Source organism: Thermobia domestica, chromosome 5 (genome assembly GCF_964235325.1).
Source record: "Thermobia domestica chromosome 5, izTheDome1.hap1.1, whole genome shotgun sequence".
Classification (NCBI taxonomy): Eukaryota; Metazoa; Arthropoda; class Insecta; order Zygentoma; family Lepismatidae; genus Thermobia; species Thermobia domestica.
Window position 1 is genome coordinate 224,668,057 of NC_137458.1, and position 23,485 is coordinate 224,691,541.

The 23,485-nt window shown below is 34.9% G+C and overlaps 1 protein-coding gene across 1 annotated transcript in view; it reads right to left on the reverse strand.

Moving 5' to 3' along the window:
* Nucleotides 1-1,041: 1,041 nt before the first annotated feature.
* LOC145685409 (trypsin-1-like) overlaps nucleotides 1,042-23,485 on the reverse strand; it is a 177,141-nt gene continuing 154,697 nt past the window's right edge. The window contains exons 6-7 of the mRNA XM_081757803.1: nucleotides 20,061-20,115; nucleotides 1,042-1,265 (exon numbers count right to left, since the gene is read on the reverse strand). Of these exons, the coding sequence (XP_081613929.1) occupies nucleotides 1,144-1,265; nucleotides 20,061-20,115 (177 nt within the window). The 3' untranslated portion in view covers nucleotides 1,042-1,143. The remainder of the gene's footprint in view (nucleotides 1,266-20,060; nucleotides 20,116-23,485) is intronic.

The following is a 23,485-nucleotide window of genomic DNA, read 5'->3' on the forward strand; positions in this document are numbered from 1 at the left end:
AAATAAAACACGTACAAGGTTTACCTTGATACATGACACTAGCACGACACCCACGAATCACAATTTTAGAGAGAATGTGTTTCCCTAAAATCATTTGAACGAGTCTATTGCCATTACAAACTGGAAATGGTAACGTACTGGACCACATTTCCTCCGTGATATGTATCACTTGTCCATAGGGGAGAAGCACAGCACTAAGTTCATCATTAGTGATTTCCATGGGAAGATCCAAAATTCGAATACGTATATATACTGACACTTGACAACTGTACTTAATTTATTGCACCATTTCATGCTCAAAATTCATGGTTTCCGGGTGCTGATGAAGAAAGGTGTCCACGAGATCTTAACATTTATACTTGATGTACAAATTATAATCCTCATTATGAAGTTGAATTGCCGCAATATCTTTAATTTGTAACTGCAATTCGGTAGTTAACCAGGTCTGTATTCTTACTACACTTGGCGTGATATTACGCGTCATCTTGAGTTGAGTTGATTTGGAGTTTAACATCCGGTTCACCAGCAAGGCTATATGAGACGTGGACCTACTGATTAACGTGGAATCCGAACCACATGAGCTCCAGCCTAGAATCGAATACGCGGTATCCTGTCAAATGCAATTCGAACTGTATTTTTCCTAAAGCATTCATTGTAAGTGATACAAAATTACTGTAGTGACACCAACGAATATTCACTAAACAAAACTATGAAGAAGTCCTGACTAGGTACACTAAGACACACACAACTGAATATTTCTCAAACACAAAGTCCGTCAAGTCGAACGTATAACCAACTTGCAGCGGAGCTCACAAGCGAGGTGCACTACAGCACGTCTCACAAGGAAGTATCACAACTGAGCCACCGCGCCCCACATATCTATCTATCTATCTTTATATATATATATATATATAAAGGTACATATGCTATTGAGTTCCTGTAAGAAAGAAGTTTGTCGAGATTTATAAAATTTTGTACACGACTTCGACTAAATAAATGATAATTACCTTGAGATTGATATGGTTTTATTTGCAATTATAACGCTATAGGAGTTAATTATATTTATTTCATGAAGTTCACCTTTAATATATTTACTTTCCTTTTTTAAAAAATCTTCATCACAATAAGCATTTATCAATAGCTTCAATCCACACAGAGACAAGTGTCACGCATATTTTTCTTAATCCATTCTATGTAACGGCTAACACGGGTGTATATCCCTGGGAATCCTGGCCGACCGCAACCTCTACCCCATGATACAATTCCTAGAAAAAAGAGAAAAAACATAAAAGAACTAGAAACTTTCTTAAAAGTCACATAATATATTTTCGATGTATTTTATAAACTCTACATAAATTTGACCCTTCCTCAATATCTCCACCTTGCCGCGGGGGCGGGGGGAGGGGCTTGCGCACTTCAATGATTCCAAGAGCTATGCCGGAGATAGGTTCGCTATCAGATGGCTTCCCATGCCGGACAGGTCTTTAAGGGTAGGAGTCAGACGAAGAGTGATATTATGCTACTGAGCAGCAGCTCTACCATTACCACACTGAGGCTGAAGATGATTGACATCAGCAAGGCTCAGATGTGGGTAAAAATAGGCAGGGAGAGGATATCCTCTATGGCTATTTCACTGCGAGGTGAAAGGACCTGGGACACCACCACTTTACTCAGTCCCTAGTCAACAACATGGAAAGAGAAATAAGAGAATGTAATATGAGGGAATACGACACTACTGTTACACAGAGGGTCGTCCCCGGCAGTGGAGGGAAACAAAGCAGGGTCTCCTCGGTCGGCATCAAACGAAACCCTTGCAGAATAGGAACCTGGAATGTGCGATCGGTTTTACAGTGTGGAAAACTGGAAACCCTAAAGAAAGAAATGGAACGCATGGAGATAGATATCTTGGGAATCAGCGAAGTTAGATAGCCTGTTGGAGGAGACATGTGGAGCGGAGACTTTAGAATGATTTACTGAAGAGCTGTAAATGGTACAGCAGGAGTCGGTTTTGTCTTGAATAAGAAGATAGAGCAGAAAGTTATAGGCAGTTGGAAATACAATGAAAGGGTAATCATGTTGAAGATAGCAACCGAACCGAAAAATATGATGATAATCCAAGTGTATATGCCTACATCAAGCTACACAGATGAGGAAGTAGAAGAGATCAATGAACAAATAGAAGTATTGATAAAAGTTGAAGACCAGGACAATTTAATCATCATGGGTGGCTGGAACGCAATAGTCGGCCAAGGCAAAGAAGAGAATGTAACTGGGAATTTCGGCCTAGGACAAAGGAATGTGAGAGGTACATGATTAATTGAGTTCTGCAAAAGCCATAATCTGATTGTAACAAACACTCTCTTCGAACAACCACTAAGAAGAAAATACACATGGACAAGACCAGTAGACAAAGAAAGATATCAAATAGACTATATACTGGTCCGCCAAGCATTTAGAAATCAAGTTACCCAGGTGCAGACGTTGACGCAGACCATAATTTAGTTTTGATGAAGAGCAAACTCCGACTAAAGAAGAAACGAGTGGTAGCACCAAACAAAAATGGAACAAAATCAAGCTAACAAGAGATGAAGACATGAAAAGGGAATTTGCAAATGCGACAGACATAGAGACGTCTAGGGTAGCTTTAGCAGGTGATGACATCGACTCGAAATAAGAAGCCATGAAAGCAGGGATTACAAAGGGTGCCGACGAGCACATAGGGAGAGAAATGAGAACCCAATATAAACCCTGGATAGCAGTAGAAATATTGGAAATGATGGAGCAAAGAAGACAGTTCAATATAACAAACAAAGAAGAGTAATACAGAAGGTGCAGAAATCACATCAACAGAGAAGTAAAGAACAGAGAAAACTGGATAAACAATTTATGCAAAAAATTGAGGAAAATGTAGTCAAAGGCAATACAGAAACGGCTTATAGAAAGGTTAGGAAACAGTGAGAAAAAGAAACGCACAGACATTATCATAAACAAGGACGGAACAACGCTAATAGACGAGGAGCAGATAACAAGAAGATGGAAGGAATACATTAAAGAACTCTACAAAGAGACAGGGTGAACGAAGAAGAGACAGAGAAGAAAGAAGACGTCGATGAAAATGAATTAGGACCATCAATTTTACAGTGAAAATTTGACAATGCTTTGGAGAAAATGAAACATGGTAAAGCCCCAGGAATAGATCAAATACCAACAGAGGTGATTAAGAATCTCGGAATAGCAACAAAGAAGAAACTATTTAATCTTATTAATGAAATGTACATCTCGGGAAAAATACCAAGATTTAGAGAAAAGCATATTGCTACCTATCCCGAAGAGAAAAGGAGCACGGAAATGCAAAGAACACAGAGCGTTAATTTTGCTTTCCCATTCATCAAAAATACTGTGCAAAATTTTCGCACAACAAATAGAAGGTAAGATCGAAGAACGGTTATCGGAGGACCAGTTTGGATTCAAGAGGAAAAGAGGAACAAGAGAAGCAATACTGAGTCTATGGTTGATCATGGAACAGCACATCAGAATAAACAAATCAATTGTGATAGAATTTGTAGATATAGAGAAAGCTTTTGTCAACGAAGATTGGAATATCACGTTCAGAGCGTTGAAGAAGATGAGAGTAGATTACAGGGACAGAAGAATAATATACCAACTTTATAGGAACCAGACAGCTGTTATAGGAAGAGATCAGAAGGAAGCAAGAATAAGTAAATAAGTGAGGCAAGGATGTGGACTTTCACCTCTCCTGTTCAACGTCTATATAGAAGAGGCTCTGAAAGCATCTTGGATAAAAACGAGAAAAGCGTAAAAGTAAACGGTCAGGTTTTCAGCACAACAAGGTTTGCTGATGTCATAGCATTGATAGTGGAGAACGATGAGGACATGCAGGAAGCTATTTCAAACTTGAACAACCAACTGAAAAAAAACATGCTAAATGAAGATAAATAAGAAGAAAACTAAAGTGATAAAGTGCACAAGAGCAGGACAGTAAGGGGCAAACGTATGGCTAGATGGAGAGAAAATTGAAGACGTTAAAACGTTTCCCTATTAAGAAGTCTAATATCCTCGGATGGAAGGTGTGAAAAAGACATAAGTTCCAGAATACCACAGGTTAAACAAACATTCAATAGGAAAAGAGGACTGCTAACAAGAAATGTGTCGCTGGACGTTCGTAAACGATTTATTAAGACACTCGTATGTAGCGTGTCGCTGTACGGATCAGAGACGTGGACATTGAGAAAAGCTGAAATATACAAGCTGGAAGCATTTGAAATGTGGTGTTGGCGCAGAATGCTGCGCATATCGACCGAAAGGAAAAGGAATGAAGACGTACTAAAGGAAGCTAATAATGGACGACAGATCATGAAGATAATAGGAAAAAGAAGAAACAGCATGCTTGGTCATCTTATTCGACACTCCGATTGGATCACTGTGCTGATAGAGGAAAAGAAAGAAGGAAAACCAGGAAGAGGAAGACCCAAGGATGGAATATCTAGATGCAGTTATGAAGAAGAGGCCTTATCGAAGTATAAAACAGCTCTCCAAAACGAGAAAAAAGTTTTAAAATTTGCATGTTGCCCATCAACGTATGGTTGAGGTGAACAAAAAGAAGACATAAATTTGAAGTAAATTAATTTCTAAACAATCCTAACAAAGGAAAGTTAACCTAGACTTCGCTACTTAGGTAGTTTAGTGTTCAACAGGAACAGGTAATATTAATCTACTCAAACGTGAAATAAAATGTTAGAAAGTAGAGAATTTCAAACATTTAAAATTGCGAAACATCTTTTTAACAATTTCAAATCATTTTATTAGTTATACAATAGTAGCATAGTATTAATTATTGAGATTTTCTCTTTCTATGCTAGTATTAAACAGTCAATATTAATTTCTAAAATTGGAAACATATAACTGAAGTCAAATTAACTATTGTTGTCCGTAATAGTAATAATAATTTTTGAAAGACATAATAACAGTTTCTCTCCGTCAATACTAACATATTAACAGTTGAAAAATTTAAAATATATATATTGGTTTCCTTCTCTGAGAGAAAAGGTAGAATATGATTAACAAAACAGATATACAGCACTCTATGTCATGTTGTTTCCATATTAGTTTGTATCGTATCTTCGCAGAACTCTCTTTCATAGAAGTTATCTATTTTTCTTACTCAGTATCACATATAACATTAAAATCCTTGTATTTTGTAATCTTTCTGTATTTCATGTATTTTAAAAGCAATACAAGTTCACATATGTACGAGGTTAAATGCATGGAGAATGTTTCAAGTCTTCAACTTCCCTCGTAAAACATATAATAACAAATAATTAATAAATTTATGCTACTTTAAAGAAATTTTACTTTTAGTATATAAGTAACATTTTGATTTAAAAGAAATATATTCAGTGCAAACAACACAAGAATATTTATCAACAATGAAATGTAGATTTTGCAAAAAATCATTTGCATACTCCGCAGGACATATCGTCGGTAAAAGCACGTACAAGCATATCTGAATGTTTTTAATTTTACAGGAAAGCGATTTGAAATTATTCGTATAACGTTATACCTTACCACTCACTTCAGTTTCAACATAGTATTGCGAAAGTTTGTACCAAGAAAGCTTTGACCTTGGTGTTTCTGAAGTTAGTATTAAAGGTTGACCACGTTGTACTTTTGGCGGGAAAATATGTGTCTCAATCAGTTACGTTCTTCCGCCGGTTTTGTTCTAAAGAAAAAGTTTAAGTTATGCCCTTGAAAAATGAAAAATAAGACATGCCAATAATGTTAATAGTGTGGGCAAATTTGATAAAAATAATGAAGATGGCGAAAAAAATTCATAAAGAGATAAAAATTGGCAGAGATATGGAATAGTGGTGCAATCAACATACTAGAACTCCCGGAAAATCCGAGTGGGGCTTCAGCCGCCATATTGGAAAATGGCCACCGATGATACCATAAAACGTTTTCGTTGTTCCACACACAAAACTCTAGAAAACCGTCGGAAAGAGATAAAAGTCGGTACAGGTGTGTGGAATAGTAGTCCAATGAACATACTAAAAGTCCTGGGAAATCCGAGTAGAGCTTCAGCCACCATCTTGGAAAATGGCTACCGCCGATTCCGTAAAACGACGTTTTTTGTTAATCCTCACACAAAACCCTAGAAAATCGTTAGAGAGAGATAAAAGTCGGTACAAGTGTGTGGAATAGTGATCCAATCAATATACGAAAAGTCCTCGGAAATTTGAGTGGAGCTTCAGCCACCATCTTAGAAAATGGCCACCGATGATACCATAAAACGTTTTCGTTGTTCCACACACAAAACTCTAGAAAACCGTCGGAAAGAGATAAAAGTCGGTACAGGTGTGTGGAATAGTAGTCCAATGAACATACTAAAAGTCCTGGGAAATCCGAGTGGAGCTTCGGCCATCATCTTTGAAAATGGCAGGAGCCAGTACCGTGAAACTACTTTTTCCGAAAAAAGTATGTTAAATTCGAGTATGGTAGATTTTATTCGAGCTCAGGTAATAAAGACCTAGTCAATTAGCCTTAACAGATGTACGTATGTGTTGAACCCTCAGTTATTACATGTACTCTTTTACACTACAAAGCTGTGAACCAGAAGCAATGTATGGAAAGGAACAACAATTAAAGAGCTTAGAGGATAAAGGTGTTGTGTTATAGGTCTATTTTTCGAAACGTTGAATTTTGGCGGTTCATGTACGTGTTATACGTTACTCATGCTACATAACGCACCATTTAGTGAGTTCACATCCCGGTGAAGAGATTTGGAAATCATGAAGGGTGTATGTTACCAGACATAGTATTAACAGTCAATTTTACCGAAATGTACAATTTGTTACGTAACACCTTTATCCTCTAAGCGCTTCAATTGTATAAAATCATTATTTATTGTTTTTGAAAATGTCACTACAAAAATTTGAAATGGATAGTGATTTCGTCTGTCTTCAAAAATAAATGCACTTGTCTCACTAATATATTGAAATTACAACTTCGTCTATTTGCTATCCATGTATCAATACAGTCATCTTCGAAATCATGAGGTTCGTCCACATACCGAATTCTTCAGTATCCAGCAGTAGGCCATCATTTACATAATCCTTATCTTTATATGGACTGTTAATGCAGCCAGTGCTGCAGCCTTTCTCGCAACCAGATTTGTAGTTGCAGAAAATGAGCTCCAGCAGGCGATCAGGAGATGGTGGCTTCTCGGTCATTACCGGCACCATATTGCCTTCAAGTAGCTGCCTTCAACATTCTGTTGCCGGCAGGTCATTGCCCAGCCATTGTTGCACTTGGTGATACACTCGCAAAGAATGTTGCAGAGCACCGCGCTTGTTGGTGGTAAAGATTTCAGCTTTACTTTTTCATTGATAGAAGTCTTTGCAAGCTTTCATGAATTTTTGAGTATCATACTCGTATCTTTAACTCAGTGAGAATATATCTGTTAGTTACTAATTAATGTTACAAAATAAAAATAGTATATAACAAAATAAGAATCCAACAGAAAAATATTATTTTAGTGCAAATTTACTAATCCTGCACATTGCAATTATTCACAGTACCAAGTGTAATACGGTGCCCGTTATTTTTTGAAACATTTAAATGATCTTTTTATTACATACCTAGCAAAACAAGGAACTGTTTTATATTCATGATGCTATTATTCACCAAACTAAAATGTTGTAGAAAATAATGATCATAGCATGAACTAACTTCACGTCAGAGCATGTCGTAGGTTCTTAAGAATAGAAAAGTACAATTTCTAATACTCTCAAATTCCACCTTTAAAATTCGCACTAGTGCAAATGAGTATTTGAATGTAAGAGATATTGGCATGGTTTTCTCAAAATGATCTTTGGGTATGATCTGCCATTATTATTCTCAGCATCTCACTTAATTCTTGGACTTGAGCAGCACATTGGAAAGCACGACTGAAAAACGAACACGGAATATTCTCTTATCGCTTTAATAATATAATATGTGATGTGTTCAGCCGTCTTTTGTTTTCTGTTCTAGAAAGAAAGAAGTTATTCCAGTTTACTTAATCACACATAGAAATCACAGAGAGAAACTAATCAACGGGAAAATAGCTATATGTTAGTTATACCTCTTCGCAGATGTTTTCAGACGCTTAATTTCAAGATATGCCATTTTCTGACAGCTCATATCTCCAGTCCTATAAGGAATTCAGCGGTGAAAGTTCTATGGTTGATACAGCAGCTTAAATAATCGTGCATGGTGCTCATAACTCAAAATCACAATTTTGCGTGTTAAGCCCTTCGTGCCTTTACCGAATATATTTCCGGTAACGCTATCATGGAGAAAGGCGTACTTCCTTTCGAATCACTAAAGGTGTTCAAATTTCACCTAAATTTAGTTAGTAGTAATTTTGCATTCAACTAAATCTCGATTATTATTGCATACAGCACCTCATGTCAATTAAAGGAATAATACAAATCCGGCAACTAGGAACACGTTGTATGCCCTCCTTAAATATTTTCAACACTCGAATATCGATGAACAAGATACACCGAAATGTGCTTTAAATCTACGTGTGGATTAAGAGACGGACTGTGGACTTACTAGCGATACAATCTTGTAAGTTCCAAGACATAATACTTATAATTAGTGACATTATAACGAATCTCATTCATCACATAGTTTTCTTCTATTCTGAGACCCTCATTCGCTATAGTTTAGTTTAAGTTTAGTAATTTATGTATTAATTTAATTGTGACAGTTAATATTGTGTTCCTTGTGTTATAGTTGAGAGAATATTCAATGTAAATATATTATATGCTCGTTTTGAAATAGTTTGGAATGTATTAGAAGTCGCATGATCTCTTTAGTTAACCTGTTTAAATAGTACTATCTAATTATTAATATATTTGCTTTACTTGTATTTCTGATTCAAGTTTCGCTGTTTTTGTTTTTAGTATTGTTTAGCAACTAGCACTAGCTCTATTTGCCAAGGGAACCCAGAGGTTCAATGATGCGTTCAAAAAAGCTCTCTCTTGAATTCTGTCTTTAGCCAGTTGCATCCAGTGTCTACTTTGTATTCCTATTTTTGCAAGATCCATCTTAATATTGTCCTCCCATCTGCGCATAGGTCTTCCTAATGGTCGTTTTCCGATTGAACTTAAAGTTTAAACTTCGAAAGAGTTCCTATTTTCTTATATTCTGGTTACATGGCATGACCATGTGAGCCTCCTAGATTTGATGACCCTAACACTGTTTGGTAAACGGTATAGTTTATATAGTCTCTATTACAAAGTTTCCGCCATTTCCCATTCCCGTTCTTTTGGGTTCAAATATCCGTCTTAGAATCATGATATCACATACTTCCAGTGTATGTTCTTCTAACTAGAACATAAAATGAATTAACAATACTAATTCTATTAACACTTAGCAATAAAATGCAATTATGGTAATTGCAATGGATTTTTTTTCTACATGAGAACCTTCAAAATTTAACTTAATATTACATAAAATAAACCGATTTGGTTTTTTTATTTATGTTACTTTCTGTGCAATAAATTCACTAAGACTTTCTCTATGTGTCGAAGTTTTAGTCGAAAATTGAGTGCATCAAAACGCATCACGTTATTCATTAGGGAAAAAATAATAATAATAAAATATGTCCAATAACATCGTTGAAATAACTGTATCTTAAGTGTGGGAAATATACACATTCAGTAGGATGAAGTCCAATAATTATAACTAAAATCTGAGTGAGAAAACCTATAACATAAACTACTGTAAGTAAAATGAATATGACATTCTTTCAAAAAAATAATGAATATTTTATGTTGTTCGATATAAGCTTTGTAAAAGGCATAGTTTTGGTGGTTATCCTAAGATGATGAAGCTTTGAATTAAACAACGTAACATTGCTTATTAATTCCGTACTATATTACATTTTAATTAATCAAAATTATTTAACGTAGCGGAGGTCTATTTATAGATAAAGACTTGGCAAGTGTGACAGTGAATGAATAATGAACAATATATGTATGTTCCGTACCAATTTATTCACTATGAATTAGATTTTCCTTCACAAATATTTAGATTATCAATTTCCCTTGGTTCAAGTTATCTACAATAATATATGTTCTTCGTAAATAATTTTCATTTTTCAAAACTCTGATTTCCTGACAAAATGTTTGACATTGCTGAAAATGGTATTAAACTACAAGGTTGTGTGTAGGTTATGTCAAAAGTATAAAAAGTTTGGTTCGGGATAATTTAATAAGAATAGCTGTTTCTTTTATACTATACTTTTATATGTTGCTGAGAAAGAAATTTATTATTACAATTTACATTGCTTATCAATTTGCTTATTAAAAGAGTTCTGAAACTTGGAAGTATGTAATTTTGAACAAAATGTTTTCATGCAAATTTCCCATATTACAGTACTTTATGAATTAAGAAATTGCAACCCCAGAATAAGACCTATAATAATAATAATAATAATAATAATAATAATAATAATAATAATAATAATAATAATAATAATAATATAAAATTAAAAGAATCATATTTGGTCTAGGAATTAATTCGTGCGGTGGTACGCACACATTGAAGCTGTAGTACAAACACAAAATACATAAATACCTTAAGAAAAATATTGTCCATCGCTAGCCACCACTTTCGCCCATCTGTCAGGCAATGTACGGATTCCGTGGCGAAAGAAGTCCTCATCCTTGGAAGCGATCCAGTCAGAGACCCATGTTTCGATATCTTCTGAAGAAGTAAACCGCTGTCCAATCAAATCGTTGTTCATGCAATCGAACAAATAGTAGTCCGAAGGAGCAACGTCTGGTGAATACGGCGGGTGGGGTAAAACTTCCCATCCGACATTTTCTAAATAGGTTTTGACCGGTTTTGCGACACGTGGGCGAGTGTTATCATGTTGAACAATAAGTTTATCATGTCTGTTCTCCCATTCTGGTCGTGTTCTGGCCAGAGCTTGCTTCAAACGCATTAATTGTCGTCGATAACGTTCTCCATTCATAGTTTCACCCGGTTGCAGCAGCTCATAGTACACCACACCTTTCATATCCCACCATATGCACAGCATAACCTTTGCACAGTGAATATCTCGTTTTGGTTGTGATGGACCTGGTTCACCTGGTTTCACCCAGGCCTTTTTTCGTTTAGGGTTCTCGTAATGGATCCACTTCTCATCACCCGTAATAATTCGATGCAGAAACCCCTTTCTGCTCTCTCGTTGAAGCAGCAATTCGCAAATGGTTTTTCGTCTTTTAACGTCTCTGTCTTTCAATTCATGTGGAACCCAATGTGACATCTTTTGAATCATTCCCATGGCTTTCAAGCGTTTGGAGACTGTTGTTTGATCAACGCCTAATGCTGCTGCAAGTTGTTCCTGCGTTTGACACGAATCCTGCTCGAGCAATGCTGTCAATTCTTCGTCTTGAAATTTTTTTGGCTGCCCAGCTCGCTCTTGGTCTGCCAAGCCGAAATCACCACTTCTAAACCGTGCAAACCACTTCTGACACGTTCGCTCAGCTAGAGCATGGTCACCATACACTTCCACCAAAATACGATGACTTTCAGTCGCACTTTTCTGCATGTTAAGGTAATGCAGCAGGACACCCCGAAAAAACACTTTATCAGGCACAAATTGCGCCATGTTCACTTAACTACAAACTGGTGTTGTTGACGCTTTAATCCACTGCCCTATACTACGAACGATACGCGATGACAGGGGTTTGCAACACATGTGTGGATACACGGAACTGTGGGACGCTCTGTTCGTTGCGCCATCTCTTGTCCACCCGCACGAATTAATTCCTAGACCAAATAGATTTTTCGGATAGTAGCCTATGAATGTGAACGGGAATGATAATTCCATGTGAATGCAGAAAAAATTCTTTTAATACTTGATTTAATTAATTAAAAGTGGCAACATCATCATATACTGTAAAAGAACAATTAATTATAAGCACGCATCAGTTCTTCAATCAAAAGGCATGAATATTATTTATTCTTAAAAGCAATTAGAAGTTTGGATTATAATTCTTACTACTTCATTCTAACATTTAATGTTTGATTCACGTCACTTACTAATTTACGACAATATAAGCTTCGAGTTCATTAAATATTTCGCTATTATTTGAATGTGCATAAGACTGTAGTAATTGAAAATATGATGTAAATTAATATAAACTTTTGATGCCTAATAATAGTACTAATAATAGTCTAATAATACTATAATGTATAGTATTATAATGTTTATGTATTTCAGAAAGGTTTCCCCTATAATAATTAATACTATACATATTGATATAACGTTACAATTTCTACAAACGAAAAAAAAAAATTCAAGTTTCTTTTGGTACTAAGAGAGAACATGAACATTCCACGAAGATAGAAACAAAATTAAGTTCAAAAGTTTTAGAACTCATCATTAATTAAATTTTTCTCTAATTACTATTTGCAATTAAGTCAATTTCAATATTAAGTGACTTTTTATAATGTATGAATCAATCATGATATAACCGATGCTGTATTTCTTATATTTACTATGAACAATTACAATAACTAATATAATTTTACTTACGACAAACTCAGTGATGTAGAAGACTTGGGCATTGTTGCAACCTGAATACGTATAATTATAACCTACAAAGCTTTGAAGGAAGAAGGGAAAAATCGCAGTATCTAAATAAAGTTGATTATTTTTATGCTTTTGGAATAACGTTATTTGAATATGCACACACAGCATTAATTATTATAGCGAAAACCTTTTTTTAAATACACTCAAATTATACTAATTAGGCAATAAAAATTAATATAAATTTAGATCATATTTTGAGTTACGACAATCCTATTCTGAGTACGAAATATAGTTTAGGAGAAACAGTTCAGGTTTGGGACTAGTAAGGTCACAAGAGACATAATTAGTTTATTAATGGTAAACGGTGAAAGATTTTTAGGAACAGGGAAGGAAGGGTTAGTTGTGCTTATTGATCTAGAAAAGGCTTTTGGCTGAGTGAACTAAAATTGTTGGTGGAAGTTCTAAAGAAGATAGGGTTGTAGTGGAAGGATCAAAGATTCACAAGATATTTATACATGAACCAATAAGAAAATTATAATATAGCGGAGGAAGTGACAGAGGAAAGTGCAATTGGAAATAAAGTTCGAAAGGGATGTTATTTCTCGTCAAAATTATTTAATATCTTTGTAAAGGAGATGGTGAACAATGGTCTGCGTAATGAAGACTGTATTTCTGCAGGAGGTAAAATTATTATTTGTGCATAGTTTTCAAGTAGTATGGCGTTAGTTGTGAAATCTGAAAACAAAATTAACAAGATGTTAAAGGAATTTGAGAGAAAGTTTCAACGAATGTAGAATAAAAATAAACGTTAGAAAGACTGAAGGAATAGTGATTGGAGAGAAGAGGTCGGTATCAAATATAGAAGTAGAAAGGGAGAAAAATAGAACATGCACCTAGTTTTCGACGTCTGGGTAGTGTTATTAGTGAGGACATGAAGGGCGAAAGTGAAATGAAAGCAAGGAAAGAATGGTAAAGGAAAAAGTTCGAAGAAGGGAAGTGTTTTACTGGTCATTGAGTAAAGAGTAAAAAAAAAAAAAAAAATACTGTTGTAATGTTTCGTGTGGAGAACTGTCCTCTATGAAACAGAAACGTAGGTATTAAGCGAAACCAAATAAAAGGTACAGGATACTTTCGAAATATAGGAGTGGAGAAGAATTATGTAGGTCGAGGACGTATTAAAAAGTGATGCAAATAGTAGAGAAGAAAACAATTTAAATGCAATTAGAAAGGAGAAGAGAACCTGGTTAGCACATTATTTAGAAGGAATGTATCATAAGGTAGCACTAGAAGATACAGTGGGAAGAAAAAATGGAAGAGGACGAAAAAGGCTACAGTTGATGAATAATATTAAAACAGAAAATTCCTATGTGAGGGCGAAGAGATTAGTGGAAGATAATGGTGTATGAAAACGTCTGTTTGCAGTAAATGACTTGCTAATAATGGCACAATACCTATTTGATAATGATTATGAAGACTAACATTCTGTTATTATTTTTTTCTTTTCCACTTTATATTAATATATACTGTATAACATTGATGGATGATTTAAAGCCATTTATGTTTCTTGAACGTATCTGAAATCTGAAATCTGAACCTTGCTGTGGAACCAGAAAAGTCTGAACGAATATTTTATGTCACAGGTCTAATGAAAAGTCTTGTATTCTGCGTTGATTATCATGTGGGTAGATTGTTTGAATTTGCTCTGTATTAAATTACAACCAAAAGATATTCTGCTGACGAAATCAGCTATTAAATTCTGTTTGTGAACCCATTGTGATTTTGTTTAGTTTCGTTGAATCGACTATGTAAATAACAATTAATTTTTCGGCCAAAACTTTTTTAATTAAAAAAGTAGGTTAGGATAAAAAAATTGCGGGATTTTGTGTTAGTATTTTATTTATATCGAGATACGGTATATTTCCCATCTCCAAGAGAGGATTGTCAATATCACAATCATAAGTTATTTTGATTCTTTAACGTAGTTTTAGTAATGATGATAAAGATAATTAAAAACAAGATCTCTATAAATTGAATTTATTATAATATGATGCTACATTTGAACATTAAATGTAAAACGATTAAAACTAAACAATTTAATTCTACTTTATTTTCTTTTTTAACTTATTTATTTTATCAATGTTCCTTTCAAATACAAGTATTATTAGACTGGGCTTTACAATTTAAAACAATACTTTATTATACTATAAAAAAGGGACGACAATCATTAATGTCAGCCACGATTGAGTGTGTCTTATAATAGTTGAATTTTCAGTTACTAGGGTTATAATAGTAGTATTTCCTGATGCGCTGCTGTTGTTTCTTTCCTTAGCTGGGGAAATTATTTTTGATCCGAATATGTGATGATAGGTTCTACGTATTTTAGGTTTGTGGTTCGAAAGAACTGATGAGATCATCAAAGCGGAATAAGTTATTTTTTTTTTACGTTAATTTGTGTTATTATAAATTGTATATAATATGATGTCAGTTGCCTATAGTTTGAACAGTGACACTAAGTTTACATACTGTAGTAAACAATTTCCTGACCTGTTTTTCGTGACCGACTTGACAAATTAGATCAGGTGTGTAACAAGTATTGAGCTTTTTGACCGCGAGATGTTAGTAGTGTTTCAAATTTCAGGATAAATGAGTCGCAACGGGTTAGTCCTAACGTCAGTTGACAACTGAAGTTAGTAGAATTGAAATCAGTTTTGGAAGTCTTATAATCATACGACTATTGTGAAAGTACGTTGTGTCACTGATTACTGCAGCCATCTGCTGTAGAAAATGCAACTAACTCTTGCCTAGACTAATATAAGGAACGCCGTACACACAAAGGCAAAACTGAAAACTTGTAAGTAATTTTTCTATGTTAAAATAATCCTTAAGTGTCATCTTAATTAGATATTTTTCATGGTTCTAGAAGATTAAATAGTCTGAAACTCATTGAACATATTCTACATGTATGAGTAAGCAATCTACTTCTATGTTAACAGTAATGGAAAATGAAATACAAAACTACGGAAGATTGAGTCGAGTTCGGCACAACCTGCGTCACTGCTAACATTTCCCAGTCAAACCTGAATTTAAAATAAATAGGAGATGCCTATTCTGTAATAACAGAGATTGTTTTAAATCGTACGACAAAAATTATGGGTTGAGGGAAGTGTGTTTTGTATTTCTTTATTGATTTCCTTGGTTTTCACGTGTGTATTTTGAAGATCAGGTAGGCCCACTTATTTACACCTACCTAAAACAATCTCGATACATCTTAGCATGTTTGTCGTTGTATCCATCACTCGCGTATTAAGCGACCTACACCTTCTTATGTGACTATATGTGGTTTACGTTTGTGATTAACGTATGATGGTCAAGTTAAAACTTGCGCCATCTGTGACTCACCGAATCATTTTATGATTAAGTGTGCGAAGCGCCGTATCCCTCCAGGGGTATCGACTCCCTCTCCAGTGCTCCAACATCCATATCACCGGCCATGCCCTGTATTTTGAACAAATTGGGTACTTTATTGGATGTTCATTCATTTACCAGCTTTCCCGTATTAAGTGAAAAACGGCCTCCGACTCTACAGGAAAATCTTCCATATCGAATTGTGACTTCTGGTCCTGCTCTTCCCAATGCACTCACTATAAATGAACCTAATTGTCAACTTGATGTTCCCAATAGTTTTACACTTGCACCTATCACCAGTCCTCTCGCTATTGTCTCCGAGAGGACCCTTGCATCCAATGCAACATCTCAGAGTGACTCATCAACCTTCACTATCATCACGACGACTGCTTCGGGTCTTCCACAACAGAGTCCTTCTGTTCCGGCATTTCCAGAATCGGAGGTGGATCCGTTACCTGAAATCGCCGTAAGTACCCCGTTGTTAGCTAACACGAATGACTCCCACCAGGAAATGAGTGTTTCTTCCAATATGGATTCTCCAACTGTAGTAGCATCCCAGTTTCTCTTTCTACCCGAGAAGAGGCATAGAAAAGGACGATCTCAGTATTCACCTCGTGATAAATCCAAGCAAGCCAAAAACTTCTGAAGTTAACTAAAAGTACCCTTCCTGTGAACAATAATTGTGTGTGTGGTCTCACAAGGTCACGAGCGGATCCCATCACCATGAAACAAGTACTAAGGCAAACGAGTGCTGCCCCTCCAGACAAGTGATCATATCACATCCCAATTTAGGATGGGAATATGTGCGAGAGATGGTACCTGTCTTTGTTGTGTCAGATGCATTATGCCATCTATCTCTACTCTCATGTAAGTCCTCAACATATTCTTTCCATCTTCCTAAGATTTCACTTCTCACGCAGACCACCTTCCCATTCTTATTTCCTGCTGCTATCATAACACAGCCTCTTTTCTCCAAAACTCCATAGATTTCACCTCATATTTTTCAACTCTCTGATTCTTCTAGTCTTTGCATTTCTTCTGTAAAACTCATCACTTGCTGTATCTTTCCCCTTCGTAACTCGCTCTTTGACTTCTTGCACATCTTTCTATTTTCTTCAGTATCAACCTGTTTCCATGTCTTCCTTTCCCTCATTTTCTGCAACACATGTTCTGTAACACATAGTTTCTTATAAGGGAGAGTCACGAACTTGCTCCGCTGAGATCCGAACGAGACAATTGTGTTTGCATTTGATATATTATGACTAGACGACTCTCAAACTTACACGTGCCACCGGGCGGAATAGTTTCAACATTTCTTTCATAGTTTCAATATTTCTTTGTTATTCTTACTTTCATTTTCTATTCTGTTCGTATCGTACATAAATTAGTCCGTCATTGTGAACTCATCTTCTTTCATTTCACAACAACATTCAAACGAAGTTGTGAAAGGGGCACTACTTAACACCCCTTGTCATCGAAGCTTTTGAGTTGGACCCCGTCTGGGACCCTGCGGGGGGCCTGGGGCAAACCTTTTACCCCAAAAAATGTGCTCTTAAAATGATGGGATACGTGTTCGTCAAGTTTTCCACCTCGCTAACCGTTTCTGAACAAATGGCACGGTTCAAATTATTCCGCCAGGTGCTTTTACATTTTCACATTACAAAATATGTTCTAACTCACGATATCCCGCCTGGTGGCACGTATAACTTAGGGATTCGTTTAGTTATAATATATCAAATACAAACACGATTGTCTCGTTCAGATCTCACCTTCCCTTCTTAGCCATTTTATGTTCGCTGTAATCTACTACTTCTTCTGCAGCCTGTTGTATATAAAATTTAATATGTTCCCATTTCTGTTAATACCTGCACCTATCTATTCCTCGTTTGAGTATTTTTCTTCAAATCTGTCAAGAAAATATTTCTTACTTCCTCGTTTCCCAACTTTTCAGTATTCAACTTCTTGTTGCATACTTTCCTTCTGCCTACATTTTTCAGTTGAATATCCAGTTCGGCCAGCACAAGGTTATGATCAGAGAAAATGTTCACGGGTAGGGTCCTCGCGTTTTTCAAGTTGTTCCGATACCTGACCTTAATAACAGCATAGTCTATCAGTATTTTCGGCAGTATATTGTTGATTTCTATGTATATCTTCTTCCTTGTGGTTATTGAACCAAGTATTCCAAATTACTGATGAATTCTGCGTACAGAAATTGACAAGTCTCTCTTACCTTTCAATACTTTCGGATGAACTATATTTGTCTAATACACTACCTTCCAGTTTCTTTCTACAAGAGCATTGAAATTTTCCATTACAATTACGCATGAACACCTCTTTTCCGTGTCTATAATTTCTTCTATTTTCCATAACTTTCCTCTTCTTCTTCACTTGTGTGGCATGTCGTTTGTGCGTTTATCTGTATCGTTACTAGATTCTTTTGTTTCTTAAGTCTTAACATCATAATTCTATCATCAACAAATTCTACTTTCAGTACATTCTCTTTTAAGCGCTTACCAAGAATTTTTCCTACACCATTATGACCTCCATTTGCATTACCTGAGTAAAACATTGTATGTCATTGGCGGTTCAATATCCCCCATTATGTTCCCATCTAACTTCACGAACTCTTACAAAATCTAGATTATTTTGCCTAATTTCTTCTTTAAGATTTTGTAACTTCCCTCCATGTAACGAGGTATGTTTCTTTGTCTATCTTGCTCAGATTGCTACTTTTTAGTCCAGTAGTCTTTTCCCAAGACATCCCCCTCCCGGAGATGGGACTGGTGGGATATTTTATCTCCGGAATTATAATTTAACCTGCGAAAGACAATTGTACATGTGTTCTCTTTCTGCTGTCAGCAAACTAGGAAAAAATAAAGTGGTAGTTCCCGTTGCCGCAATATCACAGCCGTTGAAATCATTCTGACCATGCTTGTTACTAATGTCCATGTTGCCTTACCAATCACTATAATTTCCGCCAACTTCACTACTGGAGAACTGCTGTCTTCTACCAGAACACAATTCGTCTGGCTACTCCATTTAGACGAATTCGGAAGCGGTAGCCATTCTTTTAGGGAACTACGGCCGACATAGCACTAAATTTCACCGTAGCACAGAATCCTTTCCATCCGATATGTAAGTGACTTCATAAAGGTGGTATTTATCGGGAGGTCAATGGTTATTACACATACAAATTCACAGTTGTAAGAGTGAACTGGAATATCTTTCATTCTCATTTTCATAGTTCATTGCGTTCACCTCTTGATAAAATAAATGATGGAAATGTAAATCCTTATTCTATGTTTTAATTTCGTTAGTCTTCAAGTCTTGAGATATTATTAAGGAGAACAATATAATAGAGGCGACTAATATCGCTACATTTTATTCCTGATAATCCACTGTATTATTTAAGATCTCATCTAGTAATTAACGCCTTAAAATTTGATTGAAGAGTTTATTACCTCCAAAGACTACTACTATAGATGAATCCAGTGAAGAGGATTTGATAGAAATTCGAGAACTTCGGGGATATTTTTTTTTGTATTTACATGAAGCATGGCAATATTGCGAAAGTTAATATTTACTGTAACTATATTTCATATTACGAAACAGGATTGTTTTATTGATTGACATTTCTTTCAATATATGTAATTATGTTAACATATTGTTGCAAGAAATAACTTTCAATTATTTGATTATTTTCACTGCCATAGCCTTATCATTAAAAATCTCGCAATGTCTTGAAATTTTGAAACGAGGTGCCTAGTACCAAAACCCGCCAAATCCATTTTTTATATACCGAAATTTAGTTACATATCGCTTGTTATATGTTTGATGTAAAGAAATTCCATGAAAACCGAATTTTGTTTAAAAGCTTAATACTTCATACTAAAAAAAACTAGTTCAAATATGTTACTTTGTACACGTGTATATGGAGCTTCACTTCACGTTTTGTGAGATTACTCGAACATAAGCGAAATAGGTGTAGCGGATTTTGATACTAGGTGCCTCAAACAAAGGTTTCTGTAATTAAACGTACCTACGACTTCATGCTTCTCTTTTTCCGCTACTTGCAGAGGCCCTCCACTGTCACCCTGGAAACAAAATATGTTGAAAATAAATATCAATTATTACGAGATAGTTTTAAAACAATAAGTAAAATTATAATTATTACTAAAAATTAAAATGCTTCATAGTAGAGAAATAAGAAGATGCATAAGTCCATATTTCAGTATTTTTTTTTCGGAGCAAATGCAGTAAAGTTAAAGTAAAGGTAAAGTGATCTACCCTGATTACCATGAATGTTTCAATCCAATTACTGACATTTTCTGCACTATTCGTGCATATTTTTATTCGTTGTTTTTTAACGACTTGGGTTTATCCAACTTCTTTATATATTTACAATGTCTGTTCATGTGTTCTACTGTAAGGCAGAGAAAACGATCTAACGAACTATTTGATGGATCGCCATCAATTTTGACCTGGATGTAAAGGATTGAAAGTTAATAATCGAGATTGTTGACCGAGGTGATCCATCCACTGGAAGTAGTAGAAATCGACAATTGGCAAATTTCACTTGATTACTATAGAGCAAAAAACGGTAATGTTGATAGCGAGAAGCGATTTTCCGCAATCGATTAACGCTGATAAATGATTACAGAAATGAGAACAGGAGGGCCTAAAAGAGTCAAAACTTAAACTTTTTTAGTTTCTGAAAATGTTCTTGATAATCCACTGCTTCTGTCGTTTCAGTCGCGTTTCCATGAAAGTCACAAGGATTAGATCGTTTTAAATATCTATCTATCTATCTATCTATCTATCTATCTATCTATCTATCTATCTATCTATCTATCTATCTATCTATCTATCTATCTATCTATCTATCTATCTATCTATCTATCTATCTATCTATCTATCTATCTATCTATCTATCTATCTATCTATAGGTGCTTGAAAGTGGCTTATTTGCGGACTCGTAATTTATAGGTCTAAAAATAGTACGACGGCATAATAAATTATAGTAGGTGCAGTGAATTACATAGAATTAACCAAAAAAGTAAAAGCCGACCAGTGTTTCTTTGCAAAATTGTATTATCAACTGAGAAAAACATGTCTCCAAGTGGTCTATTTACCGACTATGAAAATCACAAAGAAAAGTGTTTTATTTTTAGAATATTTATATTTGATAGGCATAAAAGAGCTGAAAGGAACAATTTAATCTTTATCAACTATATTATCAACCTTCAAATAAAAAAGTTCGCATTTTTGGGACAAAAAAGTCAATGTGTTAGTCAAGAATGATGTTCGGTCATCAGAGGTAAAAGTAAAAAAAATTGAATTTTTAAAATTTCTGATATTAATTGTTGTGAGTATCTATGATTGTTTAATGTGGTGTTATTGGCTATTAAAATAGGTTTTCCATCCTAATTGAGTGTTTAGTACGAAAATATTTATTATAAACCATAAAAAGTGGTCTATATGCGGAAAAAAGAACCAGGTTTCACCAAAAACCGGAATAATCTAATTCTCCAGAAATGTTTAGGGAAAATAAGGTTTGAAATATATTTCCCTTTAGGGTGAGATTGTAACCCTTATCCGGGCAACCGGGGCTTCCCAGGCCCAGTAGCTTCATATTTTTTTTTCGAATTTCTTAATAACCGTAAATATTTCGATGACATAAAATTCAGAATTATTCTATCTTTAATCGAAGTTAAAGTCATGAACATATCGAGTTGGTAAGGTTAATAGAGTTTGTAAGTCCCCAGTTGCCGTCTACGTCACAAAAATAGCTTGCCCGGATAAGGGTTAAGATACTTAATAATCCACATATGATAATTGAAGCTGCTTGTGGTCTATTTGCAGAATTCAGTGTCACCATCTCCTATCTGAAAACTTCATTGTCATTTTACCGATGTTTCAAATCAAATACTTGAAACCGAGTGTAAGTTAATGGCGACACTCAATTTATGAACACGAATTCCTTATTGACATGAGAAAATGCACTATACAGTCCCTTTTAAAAGTCACATGATTAATGTTTTTGTCCAATTGATGTTCTATTACGTGCTACTTAGTTTGCAACATTGTGTTTTTGTGGTCTAAATGCGGAGTAAGGCTGCCAACCTTGCACAGTAGATAAAACACAATATAATGATACACAATAGATAAAATTTTCTAATGCCGAACATGAATTAAACGTGCCACTTATATTTTTTACGAAATTAAAACTGGTTTTCAATAGTTTAAATGTGAAAAAATACAATTATATTGCCAAAAAAGCAAAAATTATTTACCAGCATTAGGGAGGAGGTGCGGAGAATTACACAGACAGTGACTAAGTTATCTTATCTGATCAGTGAGTTATACTTGATATTTGTGAGACCAATTTTACATACATCTATAAAGTTGCCTCCCCCCCTCGCACTTTAAAATTTCGACTTGAAACTAAAATCAATCGTTTGTTTTTTGTGTGTTGTTGACTGTTTGGAAGAAACAAACGTTTGTTTCGATAAACATAAAGAGATATATACAAAACAAAGTTGGGGGCAAATTCACATTGACCCCCTCACTTTCAAATTTCGATTCAAAACCAACATCAATCTTTAGTTTTTGATTGTTTTGAAGGAAAAAATAGTGTGTTTCGAAAAACTTCAGGAGATATTTGCAAAATAAAGTTTGGGGCTTCTTTACATTGTCCCTCAGTTTCAAAATTCGACTCGAAACCAAAATCAATAGTTTCTTTTCATTTTTATTGATTGTTTTGAATTAAAAAATCGTTTGTTTCGAAAAATTTTAAGATATATTTAAAAAACATACTGACTAACTTCATACTGACTCCACACTTCCAAATTTTGATTCGAAACCGAAGCCAATTGTTTCTTTCCAGTTGTTACTGATCATATTGAAAGAAATATTTCTTTCGAAAATTATTGAGACACATTTACACTTTCACTGCCCTCCCCTACTTTTCAATTTGGATCTAAACCCGAAGTTATCGATGGATTTTAAAAGAAAGAGATGTTTGTTTCGAAAATCATGATATATTTAAATAAAGCTTGAATGTGGCCAAATTTACCTTAGTTCCTTCACTTAGCAAATTTGATTCAAAACCAGAATCAATTTTCTTTATATCTCTTTGTTGTTGATCATTCTGAAGAAAAGTAGTTTGTTTCGATAGACATAAGTTTATGTTTACGTTAATGAACGTTCCATATTTTTCGTTTGTTCGTGATTGTTTTAGAGAAAAAATCGAAAAACGAAAACAGATATTTACAGGATACATTTGATGGTCAAATTCATACTACTAATTGTACTTTTAAATTTGAATTCGACTCATGCCAATCATTTGTTTTTCGTTTCTTACTGATTGGTTTGAAAAGAAAATAATTTGTTTCGAAAAATATTAAGAGTCGTTTATAAAATAATATTGGGTGAGTAAACTTCACAGTAGTCTTTAAAATTTTA